The 19,161-nt window shown below is 36.1% G+C and overlaps 1 protein-coding gene across 1 annotated transcript; it reads left to right on the top strand.

The window, feature by feature from the left end:
- The first annotated feature begins 14,164 nt into the window (after nucleotides 1-14,164).
- LOC137001263 (uncharacterized) lies at nucleotides 14,165-16,227 on the top strand. Its single transcript, XM_067359823.1, has 2 exons — nucleotides 14,165-14,913; nucleotides 14,996-16,227. Exons 1-2 carry the CDS (start codon nucleotides 14,822-14,824, stop codon nucleotides 15,570-15,572), a joined length of 669 nt encoding a protein of 222 aa, XP_067215924.1. The 5' UTR covers nucleotides 14,165-14,821; the 3' UTR covers nucleotides 15,573-16,227.
- The last annotated feature ends 2,934 nt before the right edge of the window (nucleotides 16,228-19,161 follow it).

Raw genomic sequence — 19,161 nt, 5'->3', positions numbered from 1 at the left:
AAAATAATAAATTAAATTATTGCAGAAACATTATAATACAAATTTCTTTACCAATATCAAAATAATTGTTATATGACAGGTTTCATAACATTAATATAAAATCAATATAACATTTGTTGTATAATATGTTATATTTATGTTACATTACTTCTATTTTTAAATAACGAGAAGCTAACAAAGCAATGTAACAGCTATGAAATAGCTATTATATTGCGTCTAAAAAAGAAATTTATATTAATGTAATATAAATACCGTGTAACATCTGTTACATTACATGTTACTTTCATGTTATGTTGCAGTTAAATTCAGTGTTTGCTGGGTATATATATATATACAGGGTGTTTTATAATGTCCGTGCCAACGTTCGTGTACGGATAGAGTACGGTAAACTGAATAGAAAAGTCCTTTACCGTTTTGCAATTTTCGCAATAGTAATTGAGATATTAATTAAAAGGGATTGACGAATAATCGCGTGTTGATCGCGGCTAGATTGTAGGCTGTACGCTTTAGACGTGACAGCAATGAGAATCGCATAGCAACAAAAAATAACAACGCATATCACTCCTGCTCTCGCTACGTCTTATTTTTCGTTGCCATACGATCTTCGTTGTTATCACATTTAGAGTGTACAGCTCGCGATCTAGCTACGCGCAACGCGCGGTTATTCGTCAATCTCTTTTAATTAATATCTCAATTACTATTGCGAAAATTGCAAAACAGTAAAGGACTTTTCTATTCAGTTTACCGCACTCTATTCGCACACGAGCGTTGGCACGGACATTATGAAACACCCTTATACTTACCGGGTGATACTTACTGTATCACTCGTTAATGGCAGATTCTTGAGGTCATTTGGAGAGGAAAATCTTAATACCAAAATGTCGAGGCTACTATAGTATTTGAATGGGAAAGGCTTAAAGTTTACCAATCAGCTTGTCAGAATTTCGCGCGCTCAGGGACATCGCATCTCGAAAGGACCCTTGCACAATACTTTATGTAGCAGATCATACTTCGTGCCGATAGTATTGATTTTCTCTCATGACATGAGAAACCTCATTTGTCAATGGCACGACTGCTTTGACAGTTCGACGCGCATCGTGTTTTAATACAATTTAGAAATTATTATTGTTAGTAAATTCGTCAGTATTATTTACATTGCGAACAATGTAAATAAAGTGAATAAAGTGAATAAGAGCTGAGTAAAGTGAATAAAACGTATTGAATAAAGTGTTGTGCAAGGGTCCTTTCGAGATGCGATGTCCCTGAGCGCGCGAAATTCTGACAAGCTGATTGGTAAACTTTAAGCCTTTTCCATTCAAATACTATAGTAGCTTCGACATTTTGGTATTAAGATTTTCCTCTCCAAATGACCTCAAGAATCTGCCATTAACGGGTGATACGGTAAGTCTGGGACACCCTGTATATAAAAAGATTTATAATAATAATAAATTTATAATAAATTTTTTATATATAAATATTGTAAATTACTTCCAAAAATATATATTTATTATTTTTATATAAATAACAAATCGATTTGAATGATTAATCAAGTTATATAATACATATAATCAAAATACTTTCAAAAGTATTATTTTTATTAAATGCTCCTAGATTTTGTGTTTCAGGACAATTTTCATTATTATCTTTATGCAAAAGAAAGAATATTACTTTTAAATTTATATTTTAATTATGATCAGTATATATTTAAGTATACAATTAATATAATTTCTTATTTAAATAATGAAAATGTTACTTAAGTAGTATATTTAGTTATCAAGAATCTAAAATAAAAAATAATATTACCTGCAAGTTTATTTAAATCACTGTCACACATATCTGTCATACTATCATATATAGTATTTTCTGCCAAGACATAAGAATTTTTACTAATACAATCAATGTTAGCTGCAGTTATGACTAAAAAAAAACAAATTTAAAAATCATTAATAATATATTATTCCTTATTGAAAAAAATTATTTTTGAACACAAAGAGTTTTAAGTTGAGAAATAAAAAGTACTACCTTCCAATTTATTTTGATTCTTGTTAGTTTCTGAACAAGAAAGAGAGCCAGTGCTTTGATTTTTGTCTTCAATGTCAATAGTTGCAACTACAGAAATGGAGAATTTAAATAATTAGAGAATTATTTATTTCTAAAAACAATATATATATATATATATGTATATGTATACTTTTACACCTATTCTCTGCTGCCTCCATTCTTGTCATTATTTTCTTATATTATTTTTTTATATTGCGTGATTACAGTAATACAGTATAAGAATATAAAAAATCTAAGAATATATAAAAATATATAAAATCTAAAACTACTATAATTAATAATTTGTATTATAATAAAAACAATTTAATAGTATCATATAAGTGATCTATATTCGTACTCATAGTCTGTTCTTATTTTCAAGATCGTTTTTAAGCAATCTTAAAATGCTATATGACCATTTATTTCATTGACTGGATGAGATTTTAAGATGATTGAAGGCTACACTTAAAATAATCTTAAATATACGAACAAACTATGAATATCAGTTTATACGATACTATTATAAAACTAATTAAAAAAATCTACTATAAAGCAATCTTTATACTATTATGAATCTAAACAAAGCAAATAATATTGTTACTTTCGAGCTCATTGGAATTATACGTGCATCTCCGAGTTCGTCTTCGACGTCGGACATTTCGTTGTGTAATTTCAATGTTATTAATTGGCACTAATCAAAAGAAAAAATATTTTATTTTTGATGTATAAATAATTACAATAGAAAACTTTGTTTTTTCAGTCGAAAAACATTATTTATCATTTAACTAGTAATTATCTCTAAATTTTACCTTCATCTATAGCTCCTTCCGTATGTAAATCAGCACAAATCTCATCGTCATTATCATCTATAAAATTTATTATAAAAAGTTGAAATAACAAAATAATATGAAATTACGCAAAAAAATTATTCATAATAATTGTAAAAAATATTTACACACACGCACACACATATTATATATAATATACACCATATATATATATACCATATATATATATACCATATATATATATAATATATAGTTTATATAATTTTAAATAAATTTTATTATTTGCAGCAAAAGAGTAATTGGTGCATATGTATATGAAGTGCATAATATTTTACGCTATTTTATTAGTTTACGCAATTTTAAGAGTCCGAATTGTTCCCACTTTTTTAGAACAGCCTATAGAAGTAAACATAAAAGGTATGCACGTACTTGCGCGCGCACGCATGGGTGTGTGTGTGTGTGTGTGTGTGTGTGTGTATGTGTGTGTGTGTGTGTGTACATATAATATTTACTATATATACACATAGATATGTATACATAATTAAGATATATTGTAAATAAATAAAAATTGTAGTTTATAAATAATTACCTATTAGTGGTGCCATTTCATCTTGCTGACGTCCGCTATCCACATCAAATATCTGCAGAAATTCTTTCAATGAGTAGATACTGGCAGATAAATAAATTGTTACGCCGTGCCCTGTGACTCAAAGATCTCGTCGCGGGCCAACGCAGGATTCGGGATCCGTCGTGTAGGGCCAAGGGGGTTGATCCAAGGGAGATGATTATTGAACGATGTTCAATGAGAAATAAAATATCTTTATTCACTTAGCACTCGCGTACACTTTATTTAACGGCTTCCTCACAGTCGTTACGATCGCGTAAGATACAAACTCGGAGTTCGCGATACCGACGTGCAGCTCGTGCTTAGATCAAACTTAAAAAACCCGTGGTGACAATCGAGTCACCTTCTTTTATACAGATCAGTATCTAGGTTAGCAACGTCTGCTTTTCCTTGAATGCTGATCTGCTTCGCTTGTTTGTGAGGCAATCCGCCGATCGTTTCCTCATACGGTTAACGCCTCAGCGTTTAATTACTTGTTTAAAGAATAGCATTGGTCAATATCTTTGTTAATTTTAAATACCTTATTCGTCTTTCTAAGAACGTGTTTCGAATTGAAAGTTTTATTTGCTAATTCTTTAAACAATAGCGTTGCTAAATTAAAATATTTCGTTGTAGTCTTTCGACACACAACATCCTTCCCCCCGTTAGAAAAGAAAACGAAGGTACGGAGTTTTCGCATCTCTTATAAGTTTATGTATTTAATTTTTTATTTCTTTTCTTAATTAACACTAGGATTACGCCTATTGTTATGCTTATTATAATAATTATGACGGCTACTGAACTTGTGACCATAGGATATATAAACGTTGGTTTATTAAATTGTATCGTCTCACTGTCTTTTAGTTCGTTATAAATATCTTTTGCCTTTTCTCCTAATTCCATAAGTTCACTAGGATTTTGAATAATTTTCTTTAATTTTATCGGCCGCATTATTATTTCGTTGTCTTTCTTTGTGGCCGTCTCTTTTATTAATGTTAAATTAAATTGCGGTAAAAAGGCTTGAATGCTTGTATCCCGCATTTTCGAAAAGGCTTTAATGGTCATGTCCGTCGTAATTATTTTACAATTTTTTGTTAATGTTATTCTACCCGTGCGACTTATTACTACTTGTACATCTTCAAGATTCTCGCATTGTACCGTTATTTCCTGTTCTTTATTCGCGGAGTATAGCCACGCGTTTTCCGTGTTTAGAGCAATCCAAATCGTTTGATTCGATCTTATGAATCTTATGTCGCACGTGTTTTTCTTAGCCAGCTTCGCATATAATTGCACTTCGCACAGTGCTCTCTGATTTATGTTATATACTGGACTATTTGACTTACAAATATACTGTTTTCCGATTATTTTACATTTATCTACATTTTGTTCGGATAGAGTTACATCAGGGCCGGATTAACGTAATGGCCAACCCGGCTTTTGCCGGGGGCCTCGCAATTAGGGGGGCCTCAAGTTTGTTGAAATATTTTCCAAAAAAAAAAGAAAAAAAAAACCATTTAACAGCAAATTAGCAAATGAAAACTTTTTTTTAATTTGTGAAAATTCTCGTAGCGCTCGGTGCTTGACGCTCAGTGATGCGCCGACGATGCCGACAGCGTCGAGCCGTCAAGCCGTCTAGCCGCCGAGCGCCGAGCCGTCGAGCACCGAGCTACGATTTTCATTTCTTGTATGCGCCCCCACCACGCGCTCCGGCAGCAGGCAACTAGCGTAGCGTCCAGAAATCCGAAATCACTGATAGCTGATAGCGGCGGCAGCGGCGCGCGGCGCTTCGACTCTATTCGACAAGTCGGCAATAGGCTCCATTCGTCCGCTACTACTTCTTGCACTCGCTAGAGAAATGTAACTCTAGATCAAGGAACAGTTTCGTATATTTTCCAAGAGATAATTTAGTTTTTTAGCGCTCAGGGTTAATGAAACTTTTAAGTTTTGATTGAGAATAAAGTAATTTATTTCAAACGCTTGTAATAAGAAATACTAAAAAAAGAGAAGCCAGGAAATTAATTAGTGCCTTTTTTGTTGCTTTGTGTCTTTCTATTTCCTTGTCTTTTGCTATTTTTTACGGCACATTTATAGCAAAATGAAACGAAATTTTGAAAGTGGAGCTCAAAAAAGGAAAAAAGTTAAAAAAGAAGAATTATTCATTAAAAATCTGAAAAATATAAATTCGTATTTTCAAACAACAAATACTAGCACTGAAAATAGTACAGATGTCACTACTCTGTCTGTTAATTTAGATTCCTCTGTGTCTAATTCTTCTTCCATTTTACCTGTCGATCAAAATGATAATACTGAAACTGTCATTTCTTATTCTGACAATGACAACGGATCTAAAGAACAGAGTACAGATCCACCATTGGAACCACACGTTTTGGAAATCGGTCCATCTACATCTAATACTCCCAACTATATTGAATCAAATTATACTGATGATCGGATAAATGATAATGGACAAAGTGCTATTCCTCATATTTCTGATAGTCAATTAAATGAACCAAGTTCAGATCCAGCTTTATGGGAGCTTTTTCGAGGAAGTCGAAACGCATTACAGGAATACTGGATTAAAAATGGATTTACAAAATGCCAAAATTTCGATGTACATGCGGATTATAAGGCGTCAGTTCGAAACTATGAAAGTATTGAAGGAAACAAAAAAATCAATCGACCCAGAAAATTATAAAATTCCTATTTTTACCGGGAACTTCAAAATGGAGAAAAGGTTAAACGCGAGTGGGTTTTATATTCGCCGTCTCAAGGCAAAATTTTTTGCTTTCCTTGTAAATTGCTCAATGAGTCGGATACTTCATTTACAACTGGCTTTAATGATTGGAAACATGGATTAAAATCCATTTCAGATCATGAAAATAGCTCTGAGCATAGAAAAAATTTATATACTTATATCAGGCGCACAAAAGTAGTCGGAAGAATAGATACTGAACTACAACTTCAACTTAACGAAGAATGTAATTACTGGATCGAAGTATTTCGAAGAATAGTTGCTGTGATAAAATTTCTAGCATCAAGAGGTTTGCCTTTTAGAGGTAGTAATGAAATTTTCGGTTCTAACAGAAATGGTAATTACTTAGGAATGTTAGAACTAATAAGCGAATTTGATCCATTTTTGCGCGAACATATAAAAAAGTTTAGGAATAGTGGACGAGGAAAAACTTCTTTTCTTTCCTCAACAATATGTGAAGAATTAATCGAGATTATGGGAAAAAAAGTATTTATGGGAATTATAGCCGAGATACGACAAGCGAAATATTATTCTATTTCAATAGATTCAACGCCTGATGTAAGTCATGTAGATCAGTTGACTTTCATTATCCGATATTGTAAAAACGGTAAATCAGTTGAACGATTCTTAATGTTTATACCGATTTATGGGCACGACGCAGAGAATCTGTGTGAAGTTGTCATCAAGTTTCTAAATGAAAATGATATATCCATTTCAAATTGCCGAGGCCAGTCGTATGATAATGCCGCAAATATGGCTGGACGATATAATGGATTGCAGGCCAGAATTAATGACATTAATTCTTATAATTTTTTATTCCCTGTAGTGCACATTCTCTAAATCTTGTTGGCGTTCAAGCCGCACAATCAACAGAAGAAGTTTGTAAATATTTTGATTTCGTTCAAAACCTATATACTTTCTTTTCTGCGTCAACGCACCGATGGGCTGTATTAATAAGAGCATTAGCTACTTTAGGTCCAAGACAAAAAGTAGTTAAAAATTTGTCTGATACGCGCTGGTCAGCTCGTGCTGATGCTGTTTTCGCATTAAATAATGGATATAAAACTATCAAAACAGCTTTAGAAACACTCATTACTGCTGAAAATGAATCCGAAGAAACTAAAACCCGAGCTACTGGTTTGAAGAAAAATATGGAAAGATTGGAAACGGTTTTTCTAACTATTTTTTGGAACGATGTATTAATGAGACTTAATAAAACGAATAAGATGTTACAGAAAACAACGTTGACCTTGTCTGTTGCTGTCAAAATTTTGAAATCTTTGACGTTATATATTAGCGAAAAGAGAAATAAATTTGATTGGTACGAAAAGCGTGCAAATGAGATTGCGCCAAATTCTGTTTACAAAGATATTAACAAACGCATCAAAAAACGTAGTACTCGTTTGACTTATTTCTATAATACGGATACACTAGATCCAGATGTGATTCTAGAAGGAAGTGAAAAATTTAAAATTGAAACTTTCTTGCCTGTTATTGACACACTTTTAAATAATTTGACTAAACGCTCTAAAGCTTATGAAAACATTTTTGAAGTATTTGGATTTTTGGAAATTTTGACTGATGTAAATGAGCAAACGTTGACAAATTCATGTACACATTTTGCTTCTATTTACAATAGGGACGTAAATGAAACAGAATTGATATCAGAATGTTTTCATTTAAGAGCATATTTGAAAAATGAATTAAAAATTAATTCACACTTATTGCAAAAAGAAAAATTTTCTACAGAGAAGGAGGAATTTAAAGATGGGACAAAAGATATAGAAGGTCAGGAAAAAATAAAAAAGCAGGAGGAAGAAATGAGTGAATCGGAAAGAACTACCGTTAGAGAAAGTGACAGTGATCAAGAAGCAGATCTTAATGAAGAAAAATCTGAAAATGCCTCAATACAAAAATTAAATTTAAAAAGTTTGTATTACTATTTATATGAAAATCACCTCTTTGAAGCTTTTCCAAATGTAGAAATAGCATTGCGCATTCATCTCTGTATGATGATCAGTAATGCTACAGGGGAGAGATTATTTTCAAAATTGAAATTAATTAAGAATGTTTTAAGAAATACAATGATAGAAGGAAGATTGAACAATTTGAGTATTATTAGCATTGAAAACGAGTTTTTTAAAGCATTAAATTTCAATGATGTTATTCAAGATTTCGCGAATAAAAAGTTAAGAAGACGTTTGGTACATTAATGTGATTTATTTGAAAATTATATATATATATATATATATATATATATATATATATATATATATATATATATATATATACTAATATTAACACTAAGATATATATTAAAAGAAAGACAAATAAAAATTTTTTATTGTTCATTAAAAAGTAAAAAAAAAACAAAAATCTCAAAAAAATAATTAAAAAAAATCATAAAAATCATAAAAACTATAAAAACACAAAAAAACAAGAAGAAAAAACTCCATTGACGGGTCTCCACCTTGACGTGGTAATGGAGCTTAGGAATAAGATTTCTGACCAAGAGAAACCCAATATTTAATAAAGCCAAATAGCCAGTATTATTGGACATGGTACTAAGGGGCCTCATTACAAGAGATGGCCGGGGGCCCCAAACATGTTTAATCCGGCCCTGAGTTACATAGGAAGCTAGTTCTAGATTGACAGCTATTATATGCTGGTTTACTTCGGTAAACGTAAATAGTGTTCCGTGATTAAAGATAGGTAGAGGAATTACCTTTATTAATTTGTATCTAGGATAGGATACCAATGGAAATTTTATTATACAATACACAGTATTATTTGCTACAAACGCAGTTACAGTAACAACTTGCTCCATTAGATGCCAACCGCTATTTTCTAAAACGAAGGGAAAGTGCGTTCCCTGAGGTAATTTTGGCGTAATCGCTCGCAGTTCGTTAAGAATTTGTTCTGTTGGGGTTACTCTCGGATTCAACATTCCGTGTCCTGCGTACGTTATAAAATCATAGGCGTCTTGTACGTCGCGTTGTAAGTCTGTTAACATCCTACTAATAATGGTGTAATATTCATTTATTTCTTCGCTCTTAATAATTAACAATGTGCCATTCCAAATTCGTGCATCTAAGTTATATAATCTTTTATTATTCTGTTCGATGGTTTCCTCTACGTCACCAATGTGCGCTATCGTGGTATTTAGTACCTTCAGTTGATTTTGCGTAATATGTGTAATCGTTTTTTCGTTATTTCGTATTAATGCTAATTGTTCGTTAATTCGTTTTTCATCGTCGGCATCCATGGTACCGAACAATGACTTCGCTACTGTGCCTAAGCCATTTATCAAACCGCGTCTTTTGTCCGCTGTGTCCCCGTAGATTCTACTTATTCTATTTATTAACAAGCCTAATTTATTCTCGTCTTTTTTAATTATTGACAAAACGTTCGCGAATTTGCTACTTTCCTCTCGCGTCGGATGAATTGTTTTCTGCGCGGATTCCGCTAATTTGATCCAGTTTTTTATTTGGTCGTGGCGTTGGCCTAGTGACGATACTTCTAGCTTAATCACTAATTTCCAACTTGAATCTATTAAATTTAAATTGCCTATTTCTTCATAGTACAGTCCGGGTTCCTGCGAAAATCTCTCTATTCTCACCGGCAGGCCCGTTTCGGGTTGCGTCGCTGAAGTCAACGTTCCGCTTAGCGCGAGGTACCTACGAGCGAAATTCTCTTTATTTTATTATCTTCTGCAGGCGCAGCATTTTTTATTCTACCTGTCGCGAAGCTACCGAAAGAAAGTTATTCATTATGTGTTTGACCATGCCTTCGTACTCGTACGTAGTCTCATTAGACGTAGCTTCCGAAACACGGCGTGTGTTGGCCGTGCGTTTCCCAATTATAACTCGCGTGTTCAAGCTGCGCGGTGCACAATTCGAGGGGGATTTGCCCCCTAGCTTTACGAATAATCCCAAGCCTCCCACCTCTGTGGAGAAGCCGGTCGCGACGGTAGTTCCCTATACTGTTCGACGGGAATCTCCTCCGTTGGTGTTACTTGAGGAGGATGACTTTGTGCAGATGTGGACGGATTGGGGTGGTTTATAAGTGAGTGTTTTTATTATTATATGTTATTATTATTATCCTGTATTGATAGTATTGTTTATTCTTCTATGAATAATTTTAATCTGTTAGCATGTACGACCAAGCTTTTTCTGGCTGCTTTTATTGTATAATTTACGTCCGAATTCTTTTTAATTATTAAGTACGGACCTCTCCATAACGCATTTAATTTTTTCGACCTGCCTCGTCGCAAAGCCTCGTCGTATAGCAGCACTTTGTCTCCTGCCCTAAAACTATTTTCTTTAGTCTTCTTATCGTATGTTTGTTTCGCTTTTATTTTTCCTTCCTGTGCATGAGCTTTTGCTACTTGGTGTGCCGCGCGCATTTTTTCTTTTAATTCTGCTATGTAATCATCGTACGTGTACGTGTTCTTTGCTGGCTGCATCAGAGCCGTAGGGAGTGTTGCGCGGTGCCCGTATACTAGCTCGAATGGAGTATATCCCGTGGCTGTATGTGGCGTAGTATTATACGCGAACATGGCGAATGGTAACCAGGTATCCCAATCGGTTTGATCTTCGTTTATATAATTGCGTAAATATTCTGCTAATGTTCTGTGTGATCTTTCCAGTGCACCATTGCTCTCTGGGTGATACGCGCTGGTTCTAATTTTTTCAATCTTAAACAACTTGCATGTATCCTTAAATACTTCGCTGAGAAAATTTGTTCCTTGGTCAGTCAGGATTTTTTCAGGGATTCCATATTCTAAAACGATTTTTGTCACGAATTCTCGCGCTATCGTGCTTGCCTCTTGATTATTTATAGGCATTGCCTTACTGAATTTCGTTAGATGATCTTGGAAAGTTAATATGTACTTGTTTCCGCTTTCCGTTTCTGTCATTGGCCCTACTATATCCAATGCGCATTTTTCAAACGGTTTATCCGGTGTATCTGTGAGAATCATGGGTGCTTTATTCCTTATCTTTAATTTATTTTTTTGACAATATTCGCATTTTGCGATGTATTTCTCGACGTCTTTCGTCAATCCTTTCCAATTATGCGTTAATCGTATGCGCTTGATAGTGCGCTGGATTCCTTGATGCCCGCCGATCGGTGCATCGTGATATTCATATAATATTTGTTGTTTCTCTTCCTCTGTATATATCTTTCTTTCTTCCTTCTTATCTTCCTCTTCTTCTTCTTCCTCTTCTTCGCTTTCTCTCTCTCCGTCGACCGTGTGTATGCCGTGCGCGACGTTGCGACTTAACGCGTCAGCATTTGTATTGCTCTTCCCGGCCTTATGTACGATCTCATAGTCGTATTCTTCCAATTTTAATCTCCATCGAATTAATCGTGAGCCTGGGTCGGTTACATTAAATAACCATACTAGTGGTTTATGGTCGGTTATGATCTTGAACTTTGTACCATATATATACGGACGAAAATGTTTGACCGCCCATACTATCGCCAGTAATTCTTTTTCGGTCGTATTATAATTTTGTTCCGCCTTTGAGAGAAGTCGGTTAGCGTACGCTATTGGACGATCTTGTCCTATTTTTCCTTGAGATAATATTGCGCCTATCGCAAAATCAGATGCGTCTGTCGTGACTATAAATTCATTATTAAAATCAGGGTAATTTAATACCGGTGCAGTAATTAACTTGCTTTTTAGATTTTCGAACGCGTTTTCTTGCTCTTGCGTCCATTCAAATTTTACTCCTTTTTTTGTCAATTTAGTGAGAGGTTTCACTATTTTAGAAAAATTTTCTATGAATTTTCGATAATATCCGGCTAATCCAATGAATGACTGTATATCTTTTACTTTTTTCGGTGTTGGAAAATTTTTTACCGCTTGGATCTTTCCAGGGTCAGGTTTAATACCTCCCTCTGTTATTATGTGGCCTAAGTAAACTACTTCTTTTCGAAGAAATTCACACTTGTCCGGCTGTAATTTTAAATTATTTTCGCGAATTCTGTCGAATACTTCTGTTAAGCGGCGATTATGGTCTTCTAGACTAGTGCCGTAAATGACAATATCGTCTAAATATACTAGACATCGTAAACCTTTGTATTCCGGTCAATATTGTATTCATTAATCTTTGAAATGTCGCTGGAGCATTTTTAAGTCCGAACGGCATTCGGTTGAACTCGTAGTGTCCATACGGCGTCGAAAATGCTGTTTTTTCTCTGTCTTTTTCCGCCATTGGAATTTGATGGTAACCAGATGCCAAATCTAACGTTGTAAAATATTTTGAATTTCCCAACTGATCTAATATGTCAGTAATGTTCGGTAACGGGAAAGAATCTCCGATCGTTAAGTCGTTCAGTTTTCTAAAATCTACGACGACTCGTAATTTGGCTTTTCCTGATGCATCTGGTTTTTTAGGCACTACTAAAAGTGGCGTGTTCCACTGACTCGAACTTGGCCTTATTATTTTGTTATTTAGCATTTCTGTCACTTGTCGGCTCACCTCCTCCTTATGTTTCTCCGGCAGCCGATAAGGTCTCGTATTCGCGGGCGCTGCTCCGGCTCGCGTGGCGATCTCATGTTTCATCGCCTGTGTGCTAGACAGTGGTTCTCCGTCGAGATGAAAAATATTGCAATAATTTTCGCTTATTTCCAGTATTGCTTTTTTCTCTTCTTCATTCAAATGGTCTATTCTTAAAAGATTTTTGACCTTGTTTTCACGTGACCTTGGAGTTGTTTCTTCCTTAACAGTTCCAATCGTGTGTACTTCCTCTTTTAGTTCCTCGAATTTTTCAATGTTCACGAAGGGCGTTTGAAAGTCTATTTCCTTGTCCGTGGTATTAATGACACTAACCGGGCAACAGTAGTCCTCTGCTTCCACTATGCAACTACCGATGATCACCCCTGGTTGTGTTTCCATTGTATGCACTATTCCCAGCGCATTTTTGCTTGTTGATGCTTTAATTATTGTCTCGCTTCTGGGAGCTAGTTTTATGTTGTTATGCTGAAATAGTTTGAATGTCGTTCCCTCGACCGTCAATTTCTTTACGGGATAGTCCCATTTCGTGACGTATTTGTTTAAAAAGTCCGCTCCTAGAATACCTTCGTATCCTATCGGAAAGTCGTCTTTTACTACATGCATTTTATGCATTGTTTTATCTTTTAATGTTATATGCGCTTTTATCACGCCTAACGTGTCAGCTTTCTGTCCCGTGGCACCGACTAATGTTACCGTTTCGTCATATACGGGTGTTTCTTCTAATAGACTTTTTATTTTAATCAGAGTTAGTGTAGCTCCAGTATCCACAAGCATTGTTGCGTGTTCGTTTTTCGCTTCCACTATTGGTAACGCGATTAAATCTAGATTTGCGTGTATTTTAGCTGTCTTATCTGTATGTGCTAACAACGCTTTTATGGGCCGTGTCTTTTTCTTGTTTGCTGCGTCATCTTCTTCGTCGTTGTCGGCCTTCTTTGCCTTATTCTCTTTAACTGTTTTATGTTGCGCGTTCTCTTTCGCATTCCCTTTTTCGGGTCGACCGTTTAATTGCCAGCACTCCTCCTGAAAGTGTCCGGGCTTTTTGCAATATTTGCAATATTTTTCTAATGCGTTTACTCTGTGTCCGTAGTAGTATAGCTATGCCGGTTCTAACTCAGGCATCTGAGGGGGTGCGCGGGTGAAGGGGGGGAAGAGGTTGAGGGGGAGGGGGTAATGACGTCATCGTTTTGGAGGGGAGGGGGTAATGGCGTCATTGTTTTGGAGGGGAGGGGGTAATGACGTCATCGTTTTGGAGAGGAGGGGGTAATGACGTCATCGTTTTGGAGGGGAGGGGGTAATGACGTCATCGTTTTGGAGGAGAGGGGGGTAATGACGTCATCGTTTTGGAGGGGAGGGGGTAATGACGTCATCGTTTTGGAGGAGAGGGGGTAAATTTGGAGTGGAGGGGGTGACGAGGGAGGTGCGGGGGAGAGGGAAAGGTATCGGATTACAGGGGGAAGAGGTTGAGGGGAGGGGGTAATGACGTCATTGTTTTGGAGGGGAGGTGGTAATTTCGGCGTGGAGGGGGTGACGAGGGAGGTGCGGGGGAGAGGAAAAGGTATCGGATTACATAAATTCCTGGAAGAGATAAGGATTCCTGGAAGAGATAAGATAAGGATTGTTTATATAAACATGAGTCATATAGAGATAAGGATTGTTTATACAAAGGGTATCGGATTACACTGCGTCAACACTTTTGGAGTGGAGGGGGTGACGAGGGAGGTGAGGGGGAGGTGCGGGGAAGGTATCGGATCACATAAATTTCTGGAAAAGATAAGATAAGGATTGTTTATATAAGCATGAGTCATAGAGAGATAAAGATTGTTTATACAAAAATGATTTATAGTTCCGAGAATTGTTTATATCCTTTGCAGGTTCGTGCAGGTTTTAGCGTGACATCATCGCTATTTTTAGATCATAGGCCCTTAGGCAGCCACTTTTAGGCGCCATGTTGCCAGATTTCAATTTGCGTGACATCATCGATATTTTTAATTAGTGTCGTGTGCGACGAGCGGGTATAAAAAGCTCCCGGAAAAAAAATAGGAACCATCAGTTATCCGAAACCATTTGGACAATCACTACATCGCTGCAACGCTTCATCTGAATTATAGCAACGATGTTTTCTACCGTACAACAGACAACTATGAGTAATCCGGCTGACAAACAGCAAGGTGCGGATGCGAAGAAGCGGAAATTCTCACCCAACGTGTAAGTTGACTCTATTACTATTTACACTTTTAAACTTACTGCTATTGTTACATTTCGAACTTATACAAGCTTTTATTCACAGAAATAAAAGTAATTCGACAAGTATCGATGGAAGCATGATCACGCCTCCCAGAATTTTAGCTAGAAGATACCCGTTGACAAAAACCGGTTATAAATATCTGGATATTGGAATCAATGTTTCTACGCCGAGCCACATAGAAATCGCTCTCGGTGACAACCATGGCAAAGAGATACATTTTACATACAACATGTGGAAGATCGTCCTGGACCAACGACACGCCATCCACCATTTCTTTAACAATGATGCGAACGAAGCACCGTCTCAAACCATCGAACATGTCACGCTACGGTTTGGAAAGATAAACAATCTAAAAGTACTGCGTCTGGAAACATCAACAGTGTGTTTAGTAATGTCACACAACACCGTATGTAACATAATCGCTCTCGAGTATTGTGTGGATCATATCGCTCAATCGTTGAACAACGTCACTGGTATGGTCGACACCAAGTTCGCACACTTTCGAAAAATCGCGAGCGGTGCGAAGGACCCCATCGCGGTGATACGTGAGAGCGAATCGTTCGATAAGAATGATATAATCGATTGTGAGCTGTTAGCTCAGATCTTTGGATCGCAGTAATTCTAGCATATCACATGCTTTATTGTTAAAATATTTTCACTATCATAATGTATTTATTAGATGTATCTGTTTAATAAATATTATTTAACATTAAATTAATTTTTATTATACCATCTTTCCTGTACCACATCATATTCACTGACCTATCCTACTGCGAGATAAGCGCGCGCGTCATGTTACACTACATGATAGAAGGAAACAAGCGAACCGGTGACTATCATTTTTCCCTTCTAATTGTAACAAATAATTATAAAGTTAATAATTAAATATAATATAATTAAATATAATATTATTAAATATAACATTTATTAAAAAATTAATTTCAAGTAGTATATAATATTATAATATAGTATAACACAAGGATGGGATAAGGCAAAAAAAAATATAACATTTATTAAAAAAATTAATTTCAAGTAGTATATAATATTATAATATAGTATAACACAAGGATAGGAGGAGGCTAAAAAAAAATACAATAATATATTTATAAAAAAATATAATATTTATTTAAAAAGTGTGTACTATACATATGTGTGTGTGTGTGTGTGTGTGTGTGTGTGTGTGTGAAATAAAATAAAAACTATAATAATAAAAAAAACTATAATAATATAATAAAAACTATAATAATATAATAAAAAAAAAAAAATTGTGGGACCATCATCTGAAACAGAAAAATTCTATTAATAATCTGAAAATATTAAGTGTGATACTTATCGAATGTAATACTTACGGTTGAACATCGTCCGCAGAAAGCGCCTCTCTCACCGCTCTCAATACTTCAGCGGTGCGCGCTGCATCGCTTTCCATTTGTTGAAACTGTGTATTTAAAATTTCAACCTGCCTTAAGGCTATTACGAGATCCTCCCGTATATGCTGCCTGTAAGCAAAATATATATAAGAATAGAAAGTAATTATTTCATACATAATATTAGCTAGCAATACTTACATTGACACCAACATCACACCATTTCCATTTTCATGGATATCATAATCAACTCTGAATGGATAGGGTACCTGTTGTTGCACCTCTTGTGCAACGTCTTCGAAGCGATATATTGATGTGCGCAGCACATTCACCCGGTCCATAAAACTTATTAACAATTCACTGATTTCATGAATTTCAATAGTGTAAAGTGCAGCCATTTTAACTCGCGACGGTATTACGTATTTCAAATGGCTTGAGTGGACTTGTGACGATCCCAGCCTTCGACACATTTTTATAGTACGTCCCTTAGATGTGGTGCAAATCTATGTGACCGCTCTACGGGGGTTATCTTTTCAAACATACTCCAAATTTATAATTTTGAAACATAATTCTTCTCCCGAGTAACCGAATATCAGTCGATAGATTTAGTATAAACTACCGCGGCATAAACAAATCTCATAAGAGATATCATAGCGACTCCATATAATGAGTTTGACACCCATGAAATTCTTCTCTCACGAGGATGTATTACTATTATTTACAAACTACTGCTGCAAAAACAAAAGATACGTACGACACACGTGAATACTTATCTTACAAGGATGTATTACAATCATGATAAGTTAAATTAATGTATGATAAATGTTAAAAATTGTTTCAACTGCGCCTCTAACGCCTTTCACGATTACGAGGGGGAACGGGGGGAGGCGCTTGAGTCGTCCTCGGACGAGGCTCGACCACAGCTATCGGCTTGTGGTACACTCCGCAATCCTTACACTTCTCGTATTCGGAATTTTTTCTATTCTGATCACGTTCCATTTTCTATACTTTTTTTTCTCCACCGCGTGCACACTTTGAACTGATAAATTACTCTCTTCCGCACACCTTATATACAGCTCGACGCAAAAACGTCAATTTCGCTGTAGTAATAAACGTTAAAAGATGTACAATAGACGTTCGATAGACGTACGAGAGACGTTCAAAGACGTACAATAGACGTTCGATAGACGTACGAGAGACGTTCAAAGACGTTCAAAGACGTACAATAGACGTTCGATAGACGTACGAGAGACGTTCAAAGACATACAATAGATGTACGATAGACGTTCAAAGACGTACGATAGACGTTCAAAGATGTACGAGAGGCGTTCGATATACGTTCAATAGATGTTAAAAATAGTTCGATAGGTGTTCGATAGACGTTCAATATACGTTCAATAAATGTCTGAAAGATGTACGATATAAGCGATAGGTCATATTACATGGTGGATTATGTAACGGGTAAAAGGTGGAATAAAAGTCATGCGAGTGTGATATACATCATTTTATTAGAATAAATCATAGTTGTTTTACACGTTTGTTACGCTCAAACCACCACCACTTGTACAATTTGCAAACATTCCGCATAGCGCAATGTCTCGTGTGATATCCACAACGCAAAGTTCCGATTACATCCAAGTTCGTCAGGCGTGCGATATCTTCGTAATCCACATCGATCGTTTCGATCTCTACATCATCTTCCAAAATCTCGCACAGCCAATTTTTCTTCTCGAGTCCTTTCACGTATATCAGAGGCGGTTCCGTACCAATGGCATTGTTGATAAGACTTTTCATCTGACTGTACGAGACGTGTCCATCTTCCCATCGGAAGCCGTGGTGGTGTATCCGTAACCAACACGCCAGCGATTTTTCCGATTTCGTCAACAGATACCACGGTACGTGTTCACGAAATACGTAATGAGATAGCGTTTCGCCATCGCGAAGTACCGCTACCTCTTTCACGATAAAAATGTTGTTGAACGCGTAACCTTGCAAGTCGACGAAAATTGGTACGTTCGACATCGTCGTCGACCGTCGGAAAACTGACGTTCCCATTCGCACACATCTAATTTATAACTTTTCACACGAGTCTGCGCACAATGTTGTTCAGTGGATTATATTCGACCATTCGATCGTGTATAATGAGACAATAGACGGTGGTGTTGGCCGGTATATTTTCCTTACAATCAAATTCTATTCGCACGTCAACGGTGGCGCTCTTGACAGAGTCGTTTTGTCGCGAACAATCTATGACTACGAACGGACCGGCTTTCGAGAATTCATCGATGTCCAAATACGTATCGTCCTGTCCATAATAGGCTTTGCGGAAACGCGCATACATGTTGTACAGTATAGCGTATCGACTCTTGTCGAAATCCAAATTCATGTCGTCGTACGGATAAAAATCTGAATTCAGATGCAGTCTCACATTGGTGAGTTTACAAGCGTCAAATTGCGTAGCGTTTTCAGACAGTACGTTTTTTCGACCGGTTTGGAGAGCAAAGATTACGTATCGCGGTTTTTCCAATTGCGTCGCGGCTTTGACCGCCCAGGAATGCTTCGTTGTATTCTGCAGCAGAGGAAACTCGTACAGATCCCACGAACGGAAGCACACGCTCAGATATCTTCCGCTTTCCAAAGTTCGAAGAAGAGACAGCTTGTTGACTTCGCTCAGAGATACATGCGGCATTCGCCACTGTATCTTGAGTAGTTCGATCGTTGGATTCGTACCGACTCGTCCAACGAGAGAATTATTATCGTTGCGCGATCGTATCAATACAAGTTCGTGACGAGCGTTGATTACAATCCGTTTGTAGTCCTCGCAGAATCCTAAAAGAGTATTGA

Source organism: Linepithema humile, chromosome 7, assembly GCF_040581485.1.
Source record: "Linepithema humile isolate Giens D197 chromosome 7, Lhum_UNIL_v1.0, whole genome shotgun sequence".
NCBI classification, from domain to species: Eukaryota; Metazoa; Arthropoda; class Insecta; order Hymenoptera; family Formicidae; genus Linepithema; species Linepithema humile.
The sequence above is the reverse complement of the archived record's forward strand: the minus strand, read 5'-3'. Positions and strand labels throughout refer to the sequence as shown.

Excerpts from the sequence above, each read along its gene's own strand:
- LOC137001263 (XM_067359823.1), top strand. The coding sequence starts at position 14,822 with ATGTTTTCTACCGTACAACAGACAACTATGAGTAATCCGGCTGACAAA. Across the intron at positions 14,914-14,995 it reads CGGAAATTCTCACCCAACGT|AAATAAAAGTAATTCGACAA; the intron begins GTAAGTTGACTC and ends TTTTATTCACAG.